This window comes from Trichosurus vulpecula, chromosome 4, assembly GCF_011100635.1.
Source record: "Trichosurus vulpecula isolate mTriVul1 chromosome 4, mTriVul1.pri, whole genome shotgun sequence".
In the NCBI taxonomy this organism is placed as follows: Eukaryota; Metazoa; Chordata; class Mammalia; order Diprotodontia; family Phalangeridae; genus Trichosurus; species Trichosurus vulpecula.
Genome location: NC_050576.1, coordinates 104,141,882 through 104,169,319, shown reverse-complemented (window position 1 = coordinate 104,169,319; position 27,438 = coordinate 104,141,882). Strand labels below are relative to the sequence as shown.

Below are 27,438 nucleotides of genomic sequence, written 5' to 3'. Positions count from 1 at the left end.
AAATTTTAGGGCTGCAAGGAACCCTCAAAATCCCCCAGACAGCCCTCTTCCTTTCCTTTTCCAGAGGAGGAAATGAGGACCAGCAAAATGAAATTACTACCACAAGGAGCTGATTTGGGACAAGAATTCACATTCTCTGACATCCAGCCCAAGTATCTTTCCACTTGTGCTGCCTGGCATTTGAGCCAAGAGAACACACACATACACAAACAAACACACACTTATACACACACATACACACAAACATATACACACACCTACACACACAAACACACACATATACACACATACACACATGCACAGACATACACACACAAACACACACATACACACACATATACACACATGCACACACATGCACACACATGCACACACACATGCACACACAAACATACATATACACACAAACACACATATACACACATACACACAAACACACACATATACACACATATACACATGCACACACACAAACACACACATACACACACACAAACACACACATATACACACATACACACATACACACACACATACACACACACAATGGAGTCTCTTTTACTTGGCAGAATGTTTAGAAACTGTTCTTCTTTTATCATCACTCCTTCCCCACACATATTCCATTTGGCAATACCAACCACAGCTGGCATTAGTTGGTGGCCCAGCTTTTGATAGTTCTGGAGAAATGAAGATTGCCAAAGGCCATTGTGTCAAGGCTTTGCCCAATCACTGCCATTTAACTCCTGGCCTCCTCCAGCTTTTCATCTCACTGCTGATCTTTGCGGTTTCAACATACCTGAGCCAGGGAGGCACAGACACCAATAAAAGGGAACAAGACTTGAGAGAAGGATAGAAATCAGCAGCAGAGAGGGGCTTGAGGCTGGTCTTGAGCTACCAATATGGGACGAGAAGCAATCTGGACAGGTGAGTCAGTACCAAGATAAGCAGGAGGGTTAAGGGACTGGTGGGGGTAAGACCAAGCTGAGAAAGAGTAGAGGAGATTGTGACTGCTAATTAAGGGGTTGCTCACAACCCTTTATGTCTGGTTGTTGTTCCTGCTGGAAGAAAGAGCCATCAGGTGAAATGCAATGAGCCCTGCACTTGGATTCAGAGGACAGTTCGGTGTTCAAGTGTTTCTTCCATCATTCACTCTGTGTGATCTTGCGTGAGTAACAATCCCTTAGAGATCAATCAATCCTTTGTTTTTTAGATGGGGAAACTTGGAGAGTCAATGCTCAAGGTCACACAGGTGATAAGTACCACAGCTGTTTAAACTCAAATCTTAGGACACCCAGTCACCAAGTCTGGGGTCTTTCCATTAGGCTACACCGTGTCATGTGGCCCCTCACTGATGATCTGCTAATCTTTCTCTCTCTCTCTCTCTCTCTCTCTCTCTCTCTCTCTCTCTCTCTCTCTCTCTCTCTTCTCTGCCTGTCTCTGCTTTCTCTCTGTCTCTGTCTGTCTCTGGCTCACTCTCTCCCCCCTCCACTTCTCATTTTCTCTCTCTCTTATATTTTTAGGTTTGATTCTTCTGCTGTTGCTTCAATACAGTAAGTAGATGATTTCCCTAGCACTTCATTTCTGTCACCCCTTTCCCTGAGATCTCTAAGCACCACATCAACAATACAAGCAAAAAAAAAAAGACAATTACTTAAATGGATTTCTACAGAGACTTCTCTCTAAAGAGTTCAGTCCACTTTGTCTGCCTATGTGATCTCACTCAATTTCTCAGCTGCCCGGGGAGGGGAATGAAGGATGATCCCTTATTATGCAAAGGTGAGAACAGAGGCAAAGAGAGGCTGAATGAGTGATCCAAGGTCCAACAGCACATCTGCTCCAGATGACACTATTCCTTCACCCAGAAGAGGGAAGGAAATGGACTTAGTGGCCAGCTCAGAGGCAGAGCTAGAAGGCAGCACAAGTGGCTCAACCCTCACTGAGCCCTGAGTTCTGATTAAGACTCTTTTTACAATCCCTGCTGATAGCTTTGACATTTCATTTCTCCTGCTCCAGTTCCCTCTCTCCCTATTCTTATTGTTGTTAAGTCATTTTTCATTCGGGGTTTTCCTGGCAAAGACACTGGAGCAATTTGTTCTTTCCTTTTCCAGCTCATTTTACAGACGAGGAAACTGAGGCAAACAGGGTTAAGTGACTTGCCCAAGGTCACACAGCTAGGAAGTGTCTGAGGCTGGATTTGAACTCAGAAAGATGAGTCTTCCTGATTCCAAACCCAGTGTTCTATGCACTATGGCGCCACCTAGCTGCCCTGTCCCTAGTTTTAGAGAGCTACAAATTCTCCACCTTGGCCAAAAGATTATTCACTTCTTGGGGGCAAGGGCAGGAGGATGGATGAGCCTCTGATAAGTGATGACTCCATCACAGTCAGAGATTCTACCCAATTCATTTAAACAAGAGTCTGTTGTTCTATATGCACCAGGCATGTAGTTAGGCAAAGATACAAAGATAACAAGGAAAATAGTGCCTGCCCTCCAGGAGCTTACACGCTAGCTTTCTGCATTGATTCCATATGCCTCTCCTTCCTGTAGTCTAGGTACAGTTGACTTTCCAACCAAACTGGCCCAATAGCTATTCTCTGAACTGGACAACTTGACCAGTAGCATTGGCCTATGGGAAAATTGGGACCGGGACCCAGGTCTCCCATCTCCTAGTCCAGTTATCTTCCTGCTTTTGTCACAAAATGTGTATCTTAGACCGGGAGCATCTTGAGGACAGGGGCTGTTTCTGTTTCTCTTGGTAACATCCTCAGTGTTCAGCACACAGCACCTGGCATCTAACAAATGCATTGATTGGCACCATTAGATAGCACATGGGTGAAGGATTTGAGGTCAATATGGATTCCACGTACAGTGGCCTTTCTCTGATGCGTGCAGGTGGGTACTCAGCCTTATTGACTATTACCAATATTAACTCCCTTCAGAGTCAGGAATCCCTGTAGGTGCTTATTCTGTGGTTCCAGCAAATAGTCCCGTGGGTCAGGAGGGGTTTTGCAGGGAGATGGTCTCAAGTTGTCTTAGTTCTTAGAGTCCAACTTCCGGTTCTTTTTCTGAAAGTCCTTTCTTCCTCCTGTCTGTACCTGGTCACTCTAGACTTCTAGTACTTACCTGAATATTTACTCAAACACTCTGGCCAAGGTTCTTGACTGGGGCTGCATTCTGCTAGTCTCCTTACTCTTAACACCTCAGTACTTCTGTCTTCTGTTCTAGTCAGAAAAGAAAGGATGGAGAAAAGAGCCAATTTTAAACTAACCATCTCCTAGGGAATCTTGGGAATGTCTCTGACCCTAACATCACTCAAAAGCCAGAGGATCATAGATTTCAAGCTGGCAGGAACCTTAGAGATCATCTAGACTGACCCCCTAATTTTGCACAAGAAGAAATTGAGAACCAGAATATCTACCTGATTTGCTGTAGGTCCATACATAGCAAATGACAGAAGCAATATTTGAGCCCAGTTCTTCCAACTACATACATGTCCAGCTCTCTTTCCATTGGACCACACAAAACCTGTGTCTTAAAGAGGTAAAGATACTCATCCCATCCCCCAACCCAGTTTTGGGATCCAAAGACCAAGGGCACAATCAATCTCTTCTCCCCCACCCCTCCCTCTCTCCATCTTCTTCTAGGAGAGGAGTTCCCAGGTAGGCTTTCCCTCCTTCTCACTTCTATTGGATCTTCCATCTCTTCCCACCAGGCTCCGCTGCTAAGCTGGTCTGCTATTTCACCAACTGGTCCCAATATAGGTCTGGCCAGGCAGCCTTCCTCCCCAAGGATGTGGACCCCTTCCTTTGCACTCATCTCATCTATGCCTTTGCTGACATGAAGGATCACCAGCTCACCACATTTGATCCAAATGATGTGCAGTTTTACAAGGATTTGAATGGTCTGAAAAGCAGGTAAGCCACAGATGGCAAGGGGAAGGGGGAGGGGGGGGAAGAGCCAGTGGCTCAAAGAGCAAGAAAACCAAGAGAGACATCCTTTGATTGCTACCCCAAGAAAAAATGCATGCTCACTTACACGTACCTCAATACCTCATGCATCAGCCAATCTTTGTTGAGTTCCAGGATGAATTCTTATTTCACGACTCCCCACCTCCAGGAAGCCTTCCTAGACTCAGGACCTCTCCTTCATTCCACTTCCCTCTACTCTCATTACAGAATTTTGAAAAAAGACCTAGGTTCAGGCCTTAGGCTTTGCAGACCATACCAGCCATCTGAGCATTTTAATTTAGAACTGGCCCAGAAAACCTTAATAACGATAATAATAATAATAAAATCTAAGATAATACAATAAAATACATAATATAATGAACAGTATAATAAAGATAATTACTAACAATATAATGCTAGAAAGTTTATAAAGTAATATACATGTGTTTGCTTATATATATTTGTATATAAACACACATGCACACACACGCAAACACACACATATATGCGAAATCTCACTGATCTTTACAACAGTCGTGAAGTAGATACTATAGCTGTGATCATCCCCGTTTTACAGATGTAGAAGCTGAAGGAGCTAAATGACTTATCCATAGACATACATCTAGTGAATGTCAGAGGGGGTTTCTCTTCCTCACTGAAAAAAAAAATCCAAACCATTTTATTGATGCCTTTTTGTCTTTACATCAAGGTCATTTCAATAGCCCTCCTTCTTCCACCCCCTGACCCCACTGGCCTTATGACAAAGAAAAGCAATTAACAACAAAATCCAATTTAGAGCCGGTGAGCGCATAGCATTGGAGGTAATATTCTTTCCTAGCAGTCCTCCACCGTTTGCTATTCATTTCATTATCTGTTTTTTGGAACCTTCACTGGTTTTTCAATTACTCAGAGTTCAACTTCCTTCTAGTGATCATTTAATTACCTTGTTGTCGTTGTGAACATTGTTCTCTTGATTCTACTAATTTCGCTCAGCATCAGCTCCTACAAGTCACTTAATTACCCTCCCACTTGTGACACACAGTCCAGCCCACTGTGTGTTTTTCTTGGTTTTACTCCGAGAGAAAGAGGGAAACACAAGATACAAAAATATCAGTAGTAAGATAGTGGGTATGTAATCAATTTCTACCCACTCTAGGCTGTACAGTGCCTGCACATGCTTCATTGAAAGTCCCCCAAACCTAGATTCTCCCTAGGTCTGCACCCCCTTTCTGGAATTTGGCTCCCTCATGGTCCCGAAACAAGAATGCCATTCCTAAGGTTTGTTTTGTGTTTGTTTGGTCTTTTTTTCAAATTGAGGGGTGTGCACTCACAAGATTTAGAGCTAGAAGAAGTCATTCAGTTCAAGGCCCTCACTTTATAGATGAGTAAACTGTGAAGAGAGTAAGCGATTGAAGGTCACATAGCTAGTAAGTTGCAGAGACAGAATATGAACCCAGATCTTCTGGCCCAGAGAATAGAGTGCTGGGCCTCAAGTCAGGAAGATTCATCTTCCCTTGTTCAAATCCAGCCTCAGACACTTACTAGTTATGTGACCCTGGGCAAGTCACTTAACCCTGTTTGCCTCAGTTTCCTCCAATGAAATGAGGTGGAGAAAGAAATGGCAAACCACTTCAGTATCTTTGCCAAGAAAACCCCAAACAGGGTCATGAAGAGTTGGACACAACTGAACAACAACAAATTCCTGATACCAAAGACACCTTCTACTAGACCAAGTCACCTTTAAATAAAAATGTTCCATCTGAGGCTTGAACTTAGGACCTTCAAGTGATGACAGTGCACACCAAGAAAGCACAGTCCCCCGGGGTACTCCCATAATGAATTGGAATCTCCCTACACACACACACACACACACACACACACACACACACACACACTCCATTACATTCAATTCAATAAACATTTATTAAGTGTATACAATCTAATAAGCACTGTGCTGAGGATACAAAAAAGCAAAAGACATTCCCTGCCCTCAAGAAGCTTATGATCCTATGGGAAAGACAACATGCAAACAGATATATACAAAGCAAGTTATATGCAGGACAAATAGGAAATAATTAAAAGAAGGAAAACCCTGGAGTTAAGAGGGGTTAGGGAAGGCATATACCAATTATGTCCTCCCTGAGTCACCTTTTCTCTGGGATAAGTATGACCTATTGCGACAATGTTTGCATGATATGGTTTGAACTTCACTTACGACCCTGGCTGTCCTCATCACAAAGGCTCTGGTTTATCAATGCCCTGATGTGTTGGTCATAACTAGACAGAATATCCCAGATGTGACCTTAGTAGGAATCATCTCTCCCCTCCTTCTGGATCCCTGGTTATGCCATTCTGAAGTTTTACAAAGCACTTTCCTCACACATTAAGCAGGAATGTAGAAGAAAGTCCCTTTTTGGATTGCTAGGTCGAAGTGTTGACCCATATGAAATCTATAGTCAGGTTGGTTTTCTTTATATAAATGCCTGGTAAGTCAGGTCTCCCCCGTTATATTTATGCAATTCTGTTTTTGAACCCAAGAGGTCATTACCTTCATCTTTATTTTTTAATTGTTTTTTTTTTAATTTTAATGTTTATTTTTTGAGTTTCAATTTCTCTCTCCCTCACACCCCTTCCCCATCCACTGAGAAGACAGGCAATATAATATTCATTATACGTGTGAAATCATATTAACTATGTTGCAAAAAAAAAAGAGAAAAGCAAGAAAAATAAAGTGGAAAAAATTATACTTCAATGTGCCCTGAGTTCATCAGTTCTCTCTCTGGAGGTGGGTAGCATTTTTCATCATGGGACCTTTGGAGTTGTCTTGGATCATGGTACTGATCAGAGTAGGCTAGTCTTTCACAGTTGATCATCATTACAATATCATTGTTACTGTATACAGTGTTCTCCTGGTTCTACTCACTTCACTTTGCATAAGTTCAAAGAAGTTTTCCCAGCTTTTTCTTAAGCCATCCTGCTCATCATTTCTTATAGTCCAATAGTATTCCATCACAATCATATACCACAACGTATTCAGCCACTCCCCAGTTAATGAGCATCCCCTCAATTTCCAATTCTTTGCCTCCACAGAAAGAGCTGCTACAAATATTTTTACGCATATAAGTCTTTTTCCTTTTTATTTGATCTCTGGCTCTCTGGGGTCCTCAACAATTTTAAGAGGATAGTGGGGTCTTCAGACTAATAAGTTTGAGAAATGCTACCCTAATCTCTCCTAATGCCTCTCTTATCTTTTCCCAGGAATCCGAACCTGAAAATCCTGCTGGCCATTGGAGGCTGGAATTTTGGCACTAAGAAGTGAGTCAGGGGTCGGTGGGATCCACTGGTGGGATCAGTTGGGTGGGGGAACCTGATCTAGGGGTTCAGGCAGACAGGAAAAGCCCTACTGAACTATGGTGGAAGGGAGTCTGAAAGTAAAGCCTTCTTCTAAACTCTCAGGTACCCCACTTAACACTGATGGGAGGTTAAGAGAAGGCAGAGGCATTGAGTATAATACAAAAGGTATAGGGAAGAGGACAGAGATAATGTTAATCTAATTGCAAGGAAGCAAAGAATCTAGCCCCTATCCTGGCTTAAGAAGACTAGTACCGGCCTGAGGAGAGCTTTTGTCCTCACTGTGGGCTTCAATAGAATGGGAGCAGGGCAAGAATAGTCCCTCCTAATCTCTTTTAAAAGTGCTTTCACTTTGTTGTTTCATTTGATCCTAATAACAGCCCCATGAGGCAGGCAGGACAGCTAGGATTATTATAATTTCTCGGATCAGGAAACTGAGGATCCCCAAGATAAAATGGCCTGCCCAGGTCATATCAATAGATCGTAATGGATACAGCCAGGATCAAAATGAAGAAGGGGTCTTCTAACTCTGAATGAAGTATGTTGTACTGAGTTTCTTCCCCCATTATAGAAAGTGGACCTGAATTAATTTCAAAGTAATGCCAGGAGCCCAGAGGGAGAGAAAAATTTAGGGACTGCAGTAATTCCAGAAATGCATCAAGGAAGCAGAACACAGGATGCCTCTGAGCTCTCCACCTTCTGTTCTGGAGTCTGAGGACCTGGGTGGCCCTGGTTTCCTCATCTGTAAAAGGAGAGGCTTTTAGGATTCCTTCGAGGTTTAAGTCTGTGGTCTGATGACCCCTGTTCATCTTAGACCTTGAATTCCTTTCCTTTTTAAATTTTCCATGCCAGGAGGTGGCAGTCAGCTCCCTCTAAGGAAAGCATGACTTTTCTGAGCTGGCTGAATAAATGGTCAAGATTGAACGGTTCTAAGGGGATATTGAGAAGACAGGACTTTGGGTACTATGGGTGTTCCACGTAATGTTAGCAAGATGGCAGGATTAGGTGTGGGAAAGAGTCTGGCAACTTCTGTCTCTCTAGTTTGAGAGAGTTCCAGTCAAGGAGAGGGTGCTTCTACCTCTACGGGGACCAGCCCTGAAATTTGAGTGGTCCGTCTCTCTGGCTTCTGGAGAAGGAAGGATTGAGATCCAAGCTTTGTCTGACCCATGGCAAATCTGTCCCCATCTTTTCCCACAGCCTGCTTCCTCTGTAGCAAAGTGGGACTAAGGGATCTTTAAGATCCTATAATCCTAGCATGAGATTGTAGATTTAAGGCAGGAAGAATGCCCAAAGGCCATTTACTCCAACCCCTTCATTTTACAGAGGAAGAAGTGGAGCTCCGGCAAGAACCTATTGTGATCCAATCTCTGAACTTCAGAGTGAACTGGGTTTCAGGTCTTGGGAAGGAAGGAAGGAAGGAAGGAAGGAAGGAAGGAAGGAAGGAAGGAAGGAAGGAAGGAAGGAAGGAATCTAGCCAGTAAACCCCAAGTTAAGTGGGCAGCTTCTGGCCATCAAAATTTACCTTCCTTTGGAGAGGAGAAGGAGAAGGAGAGGGAGAGGGAGAGGGAGAGGGAGAGGGAGAGGGGGAGGACAAGCTGAGTTACCCAACTAGCCGGGTCTCCATTCAGGCAGCTCAGTCTACTCACAGGTTGTGTTTGTCCTTCATTCTCCAAGAGGACCATGGCATCAGGGAATGGTGACATGACTTGCAGTTGACTTTGATTTGAGTGAGGGAGGGCTGTGCAAGGTCACCAGCCTCACTTTCTCCTCCAGAGCCATCTGGATCCAGGAACCAGATATTCATCAGGATGACTGGAGATGACCCAGGATGCAATGGGAAACCCTGGCCCTTTTAAACTAAGCCCTTTTCATGTACTCAGAGTGAGGTGACACCCATGTCAATGGTAACTATTTCTCTTGGGAACAGCAACTGTGAGGGTCTTCCCCTCTCAGCTTGATTTTTTTTTTCTTTTTCTAATTAAAAGGGCCATCCCTTGATTCACTTCTTAAAGAGACCTATTCACTGAATGGGTGATGCCTCACTTTAAGTGAGTACATGAAAGGCCTTAGCCTAAAAGGGTCAGGGTCTCCCATTGCATCCTGGGCCATCTCTAGTCATCCTGATGAATATCTGGCCACTGGACCCAGATGGCTCTGGAGGAGAAAGTGAGGCTGGTGATCTTGCACAGACCTCCCTCACTCAAATCAAAGTCAACTGCAAGTCATGTCATCATTTCCCTGATGTCATGGTCCTCTTCGAGAACGAAGGACAAACACAACAACAGAGGAAGAAACTGATGAGGAGGGGAGATGAAGTGACTTTCTTAGGGTCACCCAGTTTGTAGCAATGTAGAGCATCCACACCAATTTACTTTCCTTCTCTGGGGTTCCTCACAGGTTCACAGACATGGTAGCCAGCCCTGAAACCCTCCAGATTTTTATCCAGTCAGTCATCCGCTTCCTGCATCAATATGGTTTTGATGGCTTTGACCTTGACTGGGAGTACCCAGGCAGCCGGGGGAGTCCTGCTGTAGACAAAGAACGATTCACAGCTCTGGTAGAGGTATGATGGGATAGGGGTGGGGGGGGGGACAGAAGAATGGCAAGGGACATCTGACCTTCGAGCTCCTGTGGAAAAATGGGAAAGAGGAGGTGCTGTTGGGTGCAGGTGCGATGAAGTACCCCCAAGGGGACCAGAGACCAGTGCCAGTGGCCTCACCAAGGCCCTAGAGCCAAGCTCCAGGCTCTGAGCTGCCCCTTCAGGTCAGAACTTTACCACGTTTCCCATTTACAGGTCATCTCCCACTCAGATACTTGACTTTCAAAAAGAAAGGCAGAGGGGTGTAGTGAATAGAGAGCCAAGAGGCAGAGGTTCTGGGTCAAATTCTGTTTTTGACTCATACTGACTATGTGATGTTGAGCAGTCAGTCAGGTAATCAGTCAATAAATATTTATTAAGCACCTACTATATACCTAGTACTGGGCTAAGTGCTGGGGATATAAAGGGAAGGCAGGAACTCCCCTTCAAATGGGTGAGAAAATGTGCAAACACTACATATAAACAAGTTACATACAGGATACATTAGAAATACTCTGCAGAAGGAAGGTGCTAGAATTAAGAGGGATTGGGAAAGGCTTCTCATAAAACATGGGATTTTATCTGGAACTTGGAGGAAGCCAGGGAAGGCAGGAAGTGGAGATGAGGAGGCAGAGCATTCTAGGAGTGGGGAATGGTCAGCAGAAATTCTGAGTCAGGATATTGAGGGTTTTGTTCCAGGAAGAGCAAGGGGGGCCTTGTTAACATTGCTGAATCCCAGACTACATGGGGGGGAGGTGGCAGGGTGTGTATGTGTGTGTGTGTGTGTGTGTGTAAAGGGTGTAAAAAGACTGGAAATGAAGGAAGAGGATAAGTTACAAGTTATACAAGGCTCTAAATGCCAAACGAGCATTTTAAATTTGGTCCTGGAGGTGATAGGCAGGTCACTTAATTTCTCAGTGCCAGAGGCAGCTCTGTAAGGCTATAATGTGCATATCTGGTGTTGCCCTACATTAGTAGAAAGAGGTTTCTTTGAGTGAGTTCTCTGCACCAATGAAATCACAAGTTCAGCGGAGAGAAAAATCAAAGTATGAATCTCCCCTCTTTGGGGAGGGAGAAAAGTAACCAACAGATTCACAGATGTGGTGGCCATTCCTGCTGCTCACCAGACCTTCACTTCCTCCCAGAAGAGAAGGGAGGTGGACATTATTATGTTATGGGGATTTTGGTATGATTTGACCCCAAGTTACCTCCCCAGGGCCTGCACAATGCCTTCCTCCAGGAAAGTAAGAAGTCAGGGAAGAATCGACTCCTTCTGAGTGCGGCGGTTCCTGCAACTCGGTACTATGCGGATCCAGGCTATGAGATCCAGAAAATTTCCCAGTGAGTCTAGGGCCCATGGGGCAGAAGAAATCCTTAGCATGCACTTTGTTCCTGAGGGAATAGATGTCTAGAAACAGAACCATCCCATGCCAGGAAACGGGAAGGGCGACAATGCTCATCAACTTTTGTGAACCCTAAAGGTCATTTTATCCATCCCCCTGCCCCCAGAAAAGATAGCCCCTTCCTCATGTCATCAAACACCCACCTGGATGTTCTACCACAGTTCTCAGTTATGGCAGCCATCCCTGATACTCGTTAGCCTTTGCTTTCTTAGTTGTCTTTGCCTAGTGGAGAGAATTCAATCTTTCACTTCCCTCCTTCCATGACATCTTCAGGTCTCTAGATTTCATCAACCTCATGACCTATGACTTTCATGGCACTTGGGAAAGGATTACTGGTCACAACAGCCCCTTGTACAAGAGGCAGGCAGAGAAAGGAGGAGCCGCTGAAGCTAATATCGTAAGTGACCAGAGCCTGGGGCAAAGCCTCAGTGTCCCCTGGGATTATTGGAGGAGAGGACCAAAGTCAGCCCAGCAGTTACTGGGTAGAGTGGTTAGGGTTAGGACTTCTGTGAGTGAGGCCTTCAGGGCTTTGTGGCTTCTTGTGTGATGCCAATCAAGGGTGCAGAGGGAGACTTCAGGCTCTCTCATCCTTCGGGGAAAGTGGAAACTGGTGTGTAAGTCACAGCACAGTTTCCTAAATGATCCCATAATCACCGCAGGTTCTTAATTTTAGAAGCCATTGTTTCTGTGTCGTTAAAAACACACATGAAATTGAGTTGTTTTTACTTGTTTTGATTTTATTCTCTCTTCTGGGTTAATAACCCTTCACACACACACACACACACACACACACACAGTCCCATCCTTAGTATATTGTTAATATACTAAGTTAATATACTATCTTTCTTCTGTGGAGCCTCTAGGGAGATGCTCTGAGGAAGGTCTAGTAATTTCTACTCATCTGAAGCTGCCAGTCAGATAGAGGAAGCAATGTCCCTGTCCTCAGGGAGCTTCCAATCTGATGGAGAGAGAGGATACATCCCCTTGACATTAGACACAAATGCCAATGAATAAAGTGAAAATCCCACCCAAGGCACTGTTGCTAAGGAGACATGGTTCCAAGAGCATCAGCTTAAAATGGCTTCCTAAAGGAGGTAGCTTGGAGCTAAGTGTATGTGGAGGAGAGGACCCTAGTTAGAGAGGTCAAGAGGGTCTTATGTAAAGGGTTTACACATTAAAAAGGTCAGGAAACAAGTGAGGTAAATGAGGAAGGCAGGAAGTTCCAGATAGAGTGGTCATAGGGTCTAGGTCATTGAATCATTTAACAGATATGGAGGCCCAGTGAGTTGAAGTGACCTCTCTAAGGTCAAGTAGGCAGTAAATAATAGAATGAACATCATAGCTTGAGAACCCAAAGGGACTTTAGAAGTCAGTGAGTCCTCATTTGACAGAAGAGAAATCCTAGGGAGTTAAGTGACCAACACAGGGTCATGTAGTTAGCAAGTACACAAAATGGAATTTGAACCCAGGTTTCTCTGGTGTGAAGGTCACCCTTCTACCTATTATACCACCATGTCTCCAAGGATTCAAAATCTTTCCTCAGACTCTCAAATTCAGAATTCTTTCCATTATACCAGGCTGGAGACTAAGAAAGAGTTTAAACAAATTAGGGCATTTAAAAGAAGGTGGGATGGGGCATTGATAAAGGGCCTCCAAAGCACTGTCTGAAGAATTGCCTCATCAGCCTCATGGGAGTCCAACACAGTTTGGTTTGGGGGAATCCTTGTTTCTCCTCTTCCCATGTTCTAACTCTACTTATTCTGTCTCCTAGGATTTTGCTGTGAACTATTGGCTGGAGAAGGGGGCCCCATCAAACAAAGTGATTTTGGGCATGCCTACCTACGGACACAGTTTTACCCTTTCCTCCCTTTCAGACACAGGGTTAGGGGCCTCAGCTTCTGGGGCTGGGACTCCTGGCCCCTTCACAAAAGAGGGAGGCTTGTTGGCTTTCTATGAGGTAGGATAATCAGCTCTCTGAGATTGAGAGGTAGGGTTGGACTTGAGAGTCAGCACAAATGGGAATGGAGTCTTGAGATATAGAGATTCCTCTTCACCCCAAGGCCCTGTATGAGGATGCTATCATCTTGAACACTAGGCAAATGCTGCCCATTCTTGCCTTAACACCATGTTGCTTCATTCTGAGGTTCAAGTCTGCTCCCAGCTGAAACCAAAAATGGTTTTAGTTCCACTCAGGATTCTGAAAACTTTATTGTCCCAATTCCATTCCATTTAGAGACCTCCTATGCTACTCAAGAACTCTTCTAGACTCTTCAGGAATCCAAACTGGGAAATTTCCATTTTAGATGCTTTACCACCACTAATATCTAAAATTAGTTAGGTGCTTAGAGATTGAGGGTGAGGGGAGAAGGGGATGAGGCAAAGAATCCTAACCACCCCCTCACCCATTCTCCTTGCCTACCTACCCCCATCCATGCTTGTCACCTGTTCCTCCAGGTATGCACCTTGAAGGATGCTACTTTCCACATGATAGAAGAGCAAAAAGTGCCTTATGCTGTCCAAGGCAACCAGTGGGTTGGCTTTGATAATGTGGAGAGCTTCAAAACTAAGGTGAGTATCCTATAGGATCTTCTATACTTATAAATGTCAATCCACCGATGACTTGTGAATATTGATGATATACCACTAATAGTAACTGTTTGCTTATTCTTGTATTTACCAATTTGAAAAAACTTTAAGAAGAATCATAGTGCATTCTAAATAATACATATTGCAAAACCAGAATACTTATGATTTCTGAACTTTTTCTTTCTCAAGTTACATTTTCTGAAGGAAGCAGCTGCTGGGAGCTGGGGTTGAGTCAAAGGTTTTAAGCTCTCTACATTTGTCCTTTGGGACAGCCATCAAGCAGTGTTGGCTAGTTTTGGCCCACAATGCTACCTATACAAAGGAGGTCCCCTAGAAAATACACTTGTATCAGTAATGAGGGGGGAGTATTATAGTTTCCTCTTCTACAAAATGAGTGGGTTGGAATAAATTGGTGGTGGGTGAAAGATGGATGACTGAGGAAAACAAAGGTTCTGTCTTCTGAGCACACCCATTTATTAAGCAATGCATGCCAATTGCTCAACAAACCAGGACCAGATCTCCTCAGCGATGGCCCAGACCCTGAATACTGGGAAAGATAGACTTTTATACATTCAAAACAATTAAGCAAATGAGGCCAATTAATTAAAAGGAAACAATATGACATTAGGTAATCTGATTTCTAATTGGAGGAAAGATTAGGGACTTTCCAAATTGGGAGGGGGAGAATAGGCGAAATTCCCTAAATTCAGAAAAAGAAGTGTTCCACTCCTTCCCAGTATCTGTAAACATTCAAATGGAAGCAATAACTGATTGATCAGTATGGGCCCAGTTTTCAGATAAGTCATTTGAATTGCTTGAGATGCTTACTTGGGAGAAAACTCCGTGCATTAATCTTTGAATTTGACTGGATTTCTGGTCAGCATAATTGAGGTCCTTAGTTAAAGGTCTCTAAGCAGCAGGCAGAGGTGGTCCAGTTTCCCAGCCATGCAGGGCTAGGTTCCAAACAATACAATAAGGTTTTCTCTCAATTCCCACGATTGAATAAAGTTTTCTCACAGGACAGCATTTTAACTAGACCCATAATTGAATAGAAAGAGAACTGAGTTAGCTCTAGAATTGAGTCCCAAGATGGAGTCAGTGTAGTTCACTCAAATCCCACAATTAACCACTTGCTATCCTAATCCCCTAAATTCTCAGTCTATTAGAGGCATCTTTGTTTTGGGTTTGAAGGGCTAATTTTAGAGGCTGGAGAGGCCATTGATCTCTTCTAGTCATTCCTCAACATTTATCAGCAAATGCTCTCTAAATGGATGATTACATGGTAGCCATTACCACCATACAATTAAAAAGTGAAAGCACAGCCCAATGAATAACTTACATATTCAAGTGAAATTTATTAAAGGCTCTAACAGAGTGGCTTTGGTTCCAAGATAACAGTAGAAGGCTGGGATATGACTGATTCCTATGTTGCTCCTGGGTATCTGAGGAATCTTCCTATGTTATCAGCTCTCCCATTTATGGAGGGCAGACAGCAGTGAATCTTCTTTCAGCTTGATGATTCGGCTGCTTATTGGTAAATGTAAATGTTCCATTTTGCCATATCCCTACCCCCCAAACCTTGGAGGTTGCTGATTGTTCAAGGGGAAGGCAGCTGAGCTCATGAATAGACTTACTGAACTCACGAGTGGTCTTCCTGGAAACTCTTCCTTGGCACACATTCAACACCCTCAGTAGCCTTAGACACAAGGAATTTTTATCTGTTCAGGAGGCTTGTGCTGGACAGTTTTTCCCAATTATCCAAAAATGACCTAAGGGGTTGAATGGGAGGAAGTAGGGCAGAGCCTGCACACTAAGGCTTTTCACAAAAGTTAGGAAAGGGGAAAAAGTGGTTCTGCATTCTTAAAAGAAAACTATTAACTCAACACAAAACACTGCATATAATCCATGGGTTTCTTCTGCTTAGAAAGGAAGTTTCCCCAAATAGAGGTCTCACTGGCAGTTTTAGAATACAGTAAGCAAATGAGTAGATCTGAGCCCCCATACGGTCTTCTTCCATCCTTTAGACTTACTTCCACAATCAGAAATTAATAATCAATTGCATCTCAAATTGGGAGACACTGGTCAAGAAGAGCTATAAATACACTTCTAGTCCGAACATTCTATGAATCCATGAGCCTATAGAATGACCAGAGCCTGGTAGAGGTTAGAAACTTGAGCACTGCAGGGCTATTAAATAATGGCACAGAATCTAGGAATGTCATAGTTAGAAGAAACCCCAGGGATCATCCAGTTCTTAACCAAGGATCCATGAATTTGGTTTATCAAATATTTTGATAACTGAATTTCAATGTAATTGACTTCCTTTGTAATCCTATGTATTTTATTTTGCATTCTGAGGAGGGTTCTGTAGGATTCACCAGACTACCAAAGGTCTCTGTAGCACCCCAAATCTTTAGAACTCTTGGTCTGGCCCAATCCACTCATTTTAGAGGTTAAAAAACTGAAGCAATGAGAGGTGAAATTTATCAGACCACACAGATAATAAACGGAGCTTCTCTCACCAGCAGGCTAGCCCTGGAAGAAAGGCTGCTTTCCAAATGGTGAAAGTGTGGCTTTAAAAGGTTCCTTCCAGTCAGGTCTCTCAGCACATCACCCCCTCCCTAAGGGACCTTTGCCACACCTGCCCATAATCTTTCCCTCTCTTGCCCATACTAGGTTGCATACCTGAAGCAGAAGGGCCTAGGTGGGGCCATGGTCTGGACCATAGACATGGATGACTTTAAGGGCACCTTCTGCAACCAGGGCCCATACCCCCTCATCCAGACACTGAAGAAGGAGTTGGGTGAGTAAAGGTCCTAGGACACAAGGCCTCCCCTGAACCCCAGGCTTCTCTACTGCTTTGGAGAACTGTCTTTGTCTTAAGAATGATTTTCTAAACCTCATCTTCCTCCAATTAACCCTGATTAAGAAACTCATTGAAATGCACTTCTATAAAAGCTCCACTTGCCTTCTCTCCTCTCTGCCTTCTTTGCATCAGTGACTGTCCCATTTCATCTTATTTTATCTATCATGGGAACCTGTACAGTCAACGTAGTGGTTTCACCCCAGAATGTCTTGAAAGCTGTATAAACTTAGCTGCAAGGCCGCTGATAGCACACTGGGCCTGGAGTCAGTAAGACGAGTTCAAATCTAGACTCAGATACTTCCTAGCTGTGTGACCTTGGGCAAATCACTTAACTTCAGCATCCTCAACTGTAAAATAGGGCTAATAAAGCACTTACCTCGCAGGGTTGTTATGAGGATCAAATGAGATATTATTTGTAAAACATTTAGCACACAGTAGGTCCTATATAAGATTATTTCCTTCCCCTAAAGCCTTGGTTGTTTTATAAAATATTAAGACTTAATATTGTCTTTTAATTTAATTTAATATTGTCTTTTCTTAATAGTGTCTTTGGTCTGGTGTTCTTAACCTTTCTTGACTCCCTGGGATCAGGTACTAGTCATTCAGTCAACAAGCACACATTTCAACTTTTCAACAGCTCTCCAGTATACCCTCTCCCTTCTGATACTGAGACCCCTCTAGTGCAGGCCCTGATCACCTCACTGATTGCATATAGTCTGCTAGTGGGTCTGCCTGCCTTGGGTCTCTTCCCAGTCCAATCCACTCCCAATTCAATGCTCCATTCAGCCACCAAAGTGATTTTCCTGAAGTGCAGATTTGACCCTGTCACCACACACACACACACACACACACACACACACACACACACACACACACACACACACTCAATAAACTCCAGGGACTCCCTGTTTGGCGTTCAAAGCCCTTCCTAGCCTAGCCCCCTCCTATCTTTCCAGTCTTCTTGTACCTTACTCCCTACCACACGGTCTCCAGTCCAGCGACACTGGCCTCCTGGCCGTTCCACAAACAAGACCCTCCGTCTCTTGGTTTTGGACATTTTCTCAACTGTCCCACAGACCTTCAATGTTCTCCCTCCTCATCTTGGCCTCCTGGCTTCTCTGACTTCCTTTAAGTCTCAGCTAAATCTTATCTTTTACAGGAAACCTTTCCCAAGCCCTCTTGCTTCTAGTGCCTTTCTTCTCTTAATTCCTTCCTGTTTGTCTTGTATATAGCTTGTTGGTATAGATTTGTTTGCTTGGGACTGTCTCTCACCTCTTTTTGTCTCCCCAGTGTTTAGCATGCTGCTTGGCATGTTGTTGTGTTTTTGTTGTCCAGTTGCTTCAGTCATGTTTGAGTCTTCCTGACTCCACTTGAGGTTTTCTTGGCAAAGATACTGGACTGGTTTGCCATTTTCTTCTCCAGCTCATTTTACAGATGAGGACACCAAGGCAAACAGCAGTGCTTGATAAATGTTTATTGACTGATTTAGTGCTTACTGCACACCAGGCACTGTCATTACTTTGTCTGAAATCAGGCTAATGCTGCATTCTCAATGTGAGATCTACATCAAGATCTAGAAAGAGGCCACTTGAGACAAAATAAACCACCGTACTTATGAAAAAATCCAGTCAGATCAGCTCCATGTGGGTTTGGTAGAGCACAAAAACATTTCTACGGCAAGCAAACACATGAGAACTCCTTTTTCCTCATTATTAAATGAAATTTCCCAACAGCCCAAGAGACTCCAATGGAACAGATGATGTTCTGAGCTCCGGGATTTCTTGAATGGCCAACTGTGGGCCATACGTGGTGGTCTTGCTTATCAATCTTGACTTGACAGTCTAACTGATAAATCAGGAGTCTTTTCTGATTCATGACTCTGCAGTGTACCTGAAGGTTCTCATCTTAATAGAATGCCGTTCACAGTGCCTATTCCATGCCTATGTCTGGGAGTCTGAGCCCTGGTTTACAGGGCTTAACCAGCGCTGCCTGGAAGATGTATGCGCGATTAAATAGTCCTCCATAATGTGTGGAAAATCAATCCCCTGAAAGAGTCTAGTCAAATCATAAATGTTCTTGAAATAATGCCACACATTTGGTAAGGAATTAGAAATTGTTGAACTTTCTGGCCTTTCCAATCATTTGCAGTCTGCATAAAAATTAGAGATGAGGATGGAGCTGTAATATATGATACTGTTTATTGGGTTGAAAAAGAACAGGAAAAAAACTCTTCGGATGAGTTATTGCTATTTTGGAATAATCAGCATATGGATTCAGGACATTTATCCATTTTTTAAAGTAGATATGACCAAAGGGATCAGACTACCTACTGGTCAGTTTATTGAAGCTCCAATTGTCCTTAAATTGGATCATCTTTGCTCCCATACAACTATCCCAATCTTGATAGATTTCTGGCTATTCTCTGGGATATTGAGCGACTGGAAGGACAAGATGATTGGAGACTGGGCTTCTGTGTACATCCGTTGTATAGATTTCTATGGCCCCAACCAATGCAACCTGTCACATATTCAAGGCTGTGCCCGGACCCTATCATGCTACCAGGCACACTGTTAAAGTGTCTAGAATGGTTTTCTTCATTTTATTGTTTTGTTGCATTTACTATACTAAAGTAAAAAGCAGAAATCTCTATATTTATAAAGAACCAACTAGAATAATGTATTCTAATTCTGGTTTGTTGTTGTTTTTGTTCACTAGTTTCAGTACCGTCTGACACTTTGTGACCCCATCTGGGGTTTTCTTGGCAGAGATAGTTAAGTGGTTTGTCATTTCCTTCTCCAGCTCATTTTACAGATGAGGAAACTGAGGCAAAGAGAGTTAAATAACTTGCTCAAGGTCACACGGCTAGTATCTGCTGCCAGATTTGAATTCAGGAAGATGAGTCTTCTGAATCCAGGCCTGGTGCTTTATCCACTATGGTGTCACTTAGCTGCCCCTAAAGGCAACAGATGCCAAATGAGATCTTGGAATTAATGAACTTAGTTTGAGTTAAGTTTGTGTTCTATACAAAATGGGGAAATTCAGAAGCATATCCTCTAAGGTCTCAGTAGCATTATAAAATAATAAGAATTAATATAATGTCTTTGGTCTAGCATTCTTAAGTTTTCTTTCCTTTGTAGAATCAGGGACAATCTCAAGACAGGTGGGATTATTTGTATTTTGTATTAAAATGGGTTATATTTTTTATAAAGAATAAGCCAATTATTTGATAGAGGAAATGCCCCTTTGTTAACAAGTTGAAGTGTCCCTTACTTTATCATGGACTAAGTCAAGGAAAGTAACCCCTTTTTTCTCCCACCTTGAACCTAACCCAAAGAGGGACCTTTTAGCTTTTCAGGAAGACAGATGGTCTCCAAGGGTGTGGCTCTAGCATTAACATTACTACATTTCTTTTTTAGTAGATCAAAAACCTTAAACCCAGGGGCAGCTAGGTGGCGCAGTGAGTAGAGCACTGACTCTGGAGTCAGGAGGACCTGAATTCAAATCCAGCCTCAGACACTTGACATACTTACTAGCTGTGTGACCTTGGGCAAGTCACTTAACCCCAATTGCCCTGACTTCCCCCCTGCAAAAAAAAAAAAAAAAAAACAAACCCTAAACCTAAACATGTTTTGTTTTATCTTGCTATGGAATTTTGTCTTCTGTTTCATGATTGTTTTATAAAATGTAAGTAAACACTGTTTGTGTCAAAGATAATTCCAATTATCAAGGGCAACTTTACTGCACATATCTCCGAGCAAGAATTCCTGCATGGCTTTGACAGGCTTTTAGCTAAAAACACAAGGTGCCCAGTTTTTCTTCCATAAGGTGAAAGAGATCGGAGAGACCAGCTATAGTGAAACCATTCAAAGACCACAAATCAAGTGCAGGCCCTGCCCGTTCTGGTTAGCTGTTTGCTCTAAGTGACTGGGGCACCTCACCTTTCTCTGGCTATACAGTTGGGCTGTTCTTATGTCTAGCATGTGGTAGTTCTCTGTGGGTCAAATCCACACCTGGATTTGAAGACACTGAGGATGATTGTTCCACTGTCCCCACAGGCATCTCATCTGCAAGTGAGAGCCCCACTCCATATCAGCCCTCCAAGCCCACTCCAAATTGGCCCTCCAAGCGCACTCCAACCCAGCCCTCCAAGCCTTCTCCAGGAGGAAATGCCTTCTGCCAGGACAAAGAGAATGGCCTCTACCCCAACCCTGAGAACAATGGCGCCTTCTACCACTGTGTGGGGAAGCAGACATTCAGACTCTCCTGCCCTGCGGGCCTGGTGTTTGACGATTCCTGCAAGTGCTGCAATCGGCCTTAGGTTCAGAAGCTCCTTCTGCCAGGGCAGGACGATTCCTCCAGTGCCTTTGCCATCCTTGGAGAGTCATCCTTGGAGCTCACTCCAACCGACCACCCTGCTCCCCTCCTAAGACTTTGCTCTGTCTCTACTCAGAGCCCTATCATGTGCAGTCATTCGGGTGTTCATGGCTGTATTATATACTCCCCGTTTTATCTTTTCCTCATTAGCATCTGATTTGTGCTTTGGATTTTTTTGCGCTTACAATAAATTGTAGCCCCTTCTTCTCTCATTGGAAAAATGTGAAGCTTAAACTGTGTTTCTTTGATCTCTCACTGAAGATGTCAAAGCTTCAACTGGACTTCAATTTAACCTTAATAGTAAGTAAGTGCCAGTAGAGACCATAGCTGTAACCAGGGTAGAGTAAATGGGACATTCCCCCAGGTGCCACCAAATTGGTACCACAGGCACAGGGGGCAAGGCTACAAAACCATGCACAGATGGGTAAAGGTCTATGTTTGGGGGAAGCAGTTGGGACTGACAAGCTGCCTGTGGCACGTCTTCCACTGAGTCTGTCCTGTGCCTCGTCATCATTTCCCCACCACCCACCAGGTCCAGAAACTTGTAGCCAGGCATCTCCTTTATCTGCAGGCCTGCTGAGGTTCTCATATTCTCGATGCCTTGTATCTAAGCTAAGTCCAGGAGGAAGGGGAGGGGTGGGGATGAGGAAGAAACAAGCTATAGGTCCCACTTTTTAAACCTCTCCATAGAATACCCATAGAGGACCGAGTCCTTAAGAGCAGTGGTATCCCTGCACTTGTCATGGGTCAGTGCAGAAGGGAGGAACCAGCTGATTTTGGGAGACTGCTGACATAAATTCCCATTCCCTTGGGTTCTATAGGTCCTTGAACTTTTTCTCAGATGGATAATAGAGGAGCAGGATAACAGAAGCTAGGACTGCACATGGCTCACCAGCAACATACTCCCTTTTGCCACCCCTTTCACATACACACATACACTTGCCCCCAAGATATCTTGCTAGGCTCTGGAGGAGAGAGTGAGCCTGGTGACTTTTCACAGCTCTCCCTCACTTAAATCCAATTCACTTGCAAGTCACAGCATCACCTTCCTAATGATGTAGTCCTCTTCAAGAACGAAGAACAAAGAAACAACAACAACAACACACACACACACACACACACACACACATGCATAGTGCGGGAGTAAGACCCCTGGGACATACATGCACCAGCTTGGCCAAGACTAGGTCAGTGGATGAACTGATATTACCCAAAGCCTTCACATCACAGTGGAGGAATCTGGTTCTTCACCACCTCTTACCTGGAACCTCGACCACCAGGAGCATGTACTTAAAGCCATTTCTTAATGGGGTAGGGAGAGTTGAGATGGAGGGTAGGAGTAGGTAGGTGGTCAAGGAAGCCAGAACTTCCCCAATTCTACCACGTCATCTAGGCCCTCCAGACCACTCCAGCTTCTCTAGTTTCTTCTTCCTCTCCTCCCACTCATTTCTCAACCTCTTGTAACTTGGCTTCTGACTTCATCATTTAACTGGAACTGCGCCCTCCCAAGTTACCAAGGCTTTAATTGCCAAATCCAAAGGCTTTTTCTCAGTCCTCATCCTTCTTGATCTCTCTGCAGCTTTTGACACTGTTTACCACCTTCTCCTCCTAGAAACTCTCTATCCCAGAGGCAGCTGGTGGCCAGTGGATAGAGCCCTGGACCTCAGTTTAAATCTGGTCTTGGTCCTTCCTAGTTGGGCAAGTCACTTAGACTCTATCTCAGTTTCCACACCTGTAAAATATGAATAAGACCAGCACCTACCTCCTAGGGTTGTTATGAGAATCAAATGGCCCACACAGCCTCCTGCCCTCTGGACCCCAGTTACCGACTGCTTGTTGGATAGCAACGCACTCACGTATTTGACAAGCATTTATTAAACGTCTTCTACAAGCAAGGCACCACGCTCTGTGCTGGAGACACAAAATGAGCCAGTCCCTGACCTCCAGATGCCGTCTGTGAGCCTCTCAAATTCAACATGTCCAAAAAAGAACTCCTCCTCCTCCTCCCAAATTCACCTTTCTTCCAAACTTCCCTACTCCTGTAGAGAGCACCACCATCCTTCTGGTCACCCAGGAACACAACCAGAGGATCATCCCTGATTCTTCTATTTTCCTCATTTGCTATAGCAATATTCCCATGTTCTCCTTTGCTTGCTCACCATCCAAATCCAGCCCCTTGACTGTGGATATTCCCCAACATTCTACTCTCGCCTTCTCTTCTCCCTTTACTCTCTCTCTCTTTCTGTCTCTGTCTCTCTGTTTCTCTCTCTCTCTCTCTCTCTCTCTCTCTCTCTCTCTCTCTCTCTCTCTCTCTCTCTCTCCCTCTCTCTCTCTCTCTCTCTCTCTCTCTCTCTCTCTCTCTCTCTCTCTCTCCCTCCCTCCCTCCCTCTCTATCCTCCTTCCCACATGTCTCCCCCATTGGAATGTAATGGGGTGAGGAGGGCTCCTCCAACTTTTGTACTTGTATTCCCAGTGCCTAGCACATAGTAAGCGCTTAATAAATACTTGTTGGTTGGATGTAGTCAGTTGCTAAGTCTTGCATTATACTTTTACAACCATCTCCACATCTTCTTTACTTCTTGCCCTTTTACCATAACCTCCCACAAGGTCTCCCAGCCTCAAGTCTCTTCCCTCTTCAATCTACTTTTCACATACAAGCTGCAGTAATTTTCCTAAAGTATTTGCCTGACCAAACTAAACCCTTATTCAATAAACTCCGATGGATCCATATTATCTTTTGGGTCAAGTGTAAACTCTTCTGTTTGGCATTTAAAGATCTTCCCCTTAAAACCTCTTCTTACCTTTCAAGTCTTGAGTGTTACTTTCCTCCACAAACTTGATGGCCCAGCCCTACTGACCTACCTGCCAATGCTTGTAACTCCTGTCTCTGTCTTAGCAGTGCCTGTACCTGGAATCTGCTCCTTCCTCACCTCCACACCTTGATTTCATTTTAGACATAGGAAAGAGCCACCTCCTACATGGAGTCTTCCCTGATTCCCGCCCCCCATCTTCCCCTCCCATCTCCCAGTACCCTCCTTTCCAAAACTACCTTGTATTCATATAGATATAGACACACATATATTTATACATACACACACACATACATACATATCTATGTTGTATACACTTACATATGTACATGCTTGGTTAGCATAATGAAATAGCTAACATACGCAGTGCTTTACAAACTCAGCTGATTCTCATACAACCCTGGGATACAGATGTTACTATCATCCTCATTTTGCACATAAGAAAGCTGAAACAGAAAAATGTTAAGCAACCTGCCCAGGGCCACGAATATAAACAGCTAGTAAGTATCTGTAGCAGGTTTTGAATTCAGGTCTTCCCCACACTACCTGTGCTCTATCAAATGTATCTTTTAACTTCTTGGGGACGGGGTCTAGTTTCACTTTTGTCTTTGTATCTTCAGCCATTAGCAAGGTACCTGGCATAGTAGGCATGTGAGAAATAAATACTTGCTGTTTGATTTTTTTATTGATCTGTTGCCTTCTCTGCACTCATATGTCCACCATGATGCTTCCAGTCTTCATCCTCTCAGAGGCAGCCATGTGGCACAGTGGACGGAATACTAGGCCTAGAGCCTGGAACATCTAAGTTTAAATCCGGTCTCAGGTACTTCCTAGCTATGTGACTCTGGGTAAGTCACTTAACCTATGTTTACTTCAGTTTCCTCATCTGTAAGATGGGGATGATAGTAGTCCCTACTTCATTTGTTTTGATTTGTTTGTCCCTACTTTGATTGTTGGAATGAGATAATATTCATCAGGTACCTGGTACATTGTAGACACTTTATAAATCCTTCCTTTTTTTTCCTTCCTTCCTTCCTTCCTTCCTTCCTTCCTTTCTTCCTTCCTTCCTTCCTTCCTTCCTTCCTTTTTTCCTTCCTTCCTTCCTTCTCTCCCTCCCTTCCTTCCTTCCTTCCTTCCTTCCTTCCTTCCTTCCTTCCTTCCTTCCTTCCTTCCTTTCTTCCTTCCTTCCTTCCTTCCTTCCTTCCTTCCTTCCTTCCTTCCTTCCTTCTTTCCTGGAATTGCATCAGTCTCCTATATGGGCTCTTGGTTTTTAGTCTCTTCCCTCTTGGACTATCCTCCCAAGTAACCTTCTGAAAACACAAATCTGACTATGACCCTTCCTGATCAAGCATCTTCAGTGGATTCTTATGGCCTCTAGAATAAAATGCAAACTCTTCAGCCTTACATTTCAAGCCCTACACAATCTGGTGCCAACCTACCTTTCCAGGCTTAGTTCATGAAACTCCTCTTTGCACATCCCAGGCAAACTGCCCTGCTCTCTGTTCCCTGAACTTAGCCCTTCATTCTCTTATTTCTATACCCTTTTACACATTGACCCCAACCTCTTAAAATCCCTAGCATCTATCAGCACTTAGCTCATGTTCCACTTCCTAGGGGAAGACTCTTCTAATCGCCCTACTTCAGGGGTTCTAAACATTTTCATCTGTGTCATGGATCCCTTTGGGACTGGTGAAGCCTAGTGATCCTTTCTCAGAATAATGTTACTTAATGCATAAAGTACATCACAAAGGAAAGCCATTGTATTGAAATACAGTTAGCAAAATATATATTTAAAAAATAAGTTCAGATTAAGAATGCCTCACCTACAGGGTCTCTTCCTCCCCAATTTACCTCCTATTATACCTATCTCTTTTTTTACATGCTCTATTCCCTAATTAACAGAGGTTCAGAAGTCTATGAATTTTTAAAAAATATTTTGATAACTTTATTTCACTATGATTGGTTTCTTTTGCAATCCTATGCATTTTATTTTATGCATTTAGTAACATTGTTCTGAGAAGAGATCCATAAGTTTCACCATACTGCCCAAGGAGTCCATGACACAAAGAAAGTTGAGAACCCCCAGACCAGTAGAATAAAAGCTCTTTGAAGGTAGGGACCATTTTAATTTTGTCTGTGAATCTCCGTCACCCACCGCAGAGCCTTGTGCATAGTAAGAACTTAATAAGTTATTGTTGGATTGGAGGGTCCCCCTTAAGTGTGCCAGTGTCTGTGTCTCGTGTCTCCCCTGCTTTGATCAGTACCTTTCTCCCCTCTTGCCTCTGGTACAAAAGTCCTACTTACAGCTCTGACAGAGCTTCTGCAGTCCCTTTCACACACAGAACACAGAGGGGAATATGACTGGTACAAAGTCACACAGGCAATATCTCAATATCTTACAGACACCCAGAATATTAGAGCTGGGATGGAGCTTAATGAGGGTCTGACTCTCCTCATTTATAGATGTGAAACCTAATGTCCAGAGAGTTGAAGTGACTTGTTCCTAAAATCGGTCCCAGGGCTTCATGACTGTCAGGTTAGGGTTTTTTCCACTCCACTGTGAAAAATCAGGAGATCTTCAGCCCAAAGAGGGACATGAGACTTGACCTCTCATCCCAGTACTGAGTTTGTCTGGGAAATGGGCCTCTGGGCAGGGTCCTATGGGAGATACATTCTCCCTTCCACTCAGTGATCTTTGCTGCCTCCTGGCCTCTGCTCCGGCCAAGGTGTGCTTCGTCATACGGCCAGTAGGTGGCAACAATGACTAACTTTAAAGGCTCCAGCTACTCTACTAATTGAGTCTATTATCAATCATTAACAAACATTTATTAAGCACCTACTATAAGCCAAGTGCTGTGGATAAAAAGCCAAAGATTTGAAAACATCTCATGCCCTCAAGAATGTATGTATATGCATATGTATGTGTACATGTACATGTGCGTGTATGTGTATATGTACATGTATACATGCATGTCATATATGTATGTCCATGTGCGTGTACATATGCATATGCATGTGTGCGTGTGTGTACATGCACATGCAGTGCATGTCTATATGCATACATGTTGCGTGTGTGTTTACATGTGTACATGCTATGCACACACGTGTGTATAAATGTATGCGTACATACAGAAAGATGAGGTCACTGAATAAAAAACCTCAAATAATTTTTAAAAAGCCAAATAAGTTTTCTTTAGTTTAAAAATTTGTTTTTACAATTTTCTTTTGGCATTTAATGCCATTCCCAATCTGGCTACAGCTTATCTTTCTAGACTTATTACAATCATTCCCCTTCAGATAACCTTTCAGGCTCAACCAAACCAGCCATCTGGCTGCCCCTCCCAAATCCCAGTCAACCTCCCAAGTCTCTGCCTACTCACTTCAACTTTTTGGAATCCCTAGGGGCCTTCAAAGCTCAGCTCAAGCCTTAGCTCCTACAGAAGGCATTTCCTGAGTGACTCCTCTAATGACTGGTATCTGTCTCTCCATTCATATAGATTATGTTGTGACTATTTTGGGTAATT

General features: G+C 43.6%; 1 protein-coding gene across 1 annotated transcript; it reads left to right on the top strand.

Moving 5' to 3' along the window:
* Nucleotides 1–899: 899 nt before the first annotated feature.
* Nucleotides 900–21,048, top strand: CHIT1 (chitinase 1). Its single transcript, XM_036755526.1, has 11 exons — nucleotides 900–924; nucleotides 1,521–1,550; nucleotides 3,712–3,913; nucleotides 7,205–7,261; nucleotides 9,695–9,860; nucleotides 11,092–11,216; nucleotides 11,552–11,675; nucleotides 13,050–13,235; nucleotides 13,733–13,846; nucleotides 16,541–16,667; nucleotides 20,786–21,048. The coding sequence occupies exons 1-11, from the start codon at nucleotides 900–902 to the stop codon at nucleotides 21,046–21,048; spliced, it is 1,419 nt and encodes a 472-aa protein (XP_036611421.1).
* The last annotated feature ends 6,390 nt before the right edge of the window (nucleotides 21,049–27,438 follow it).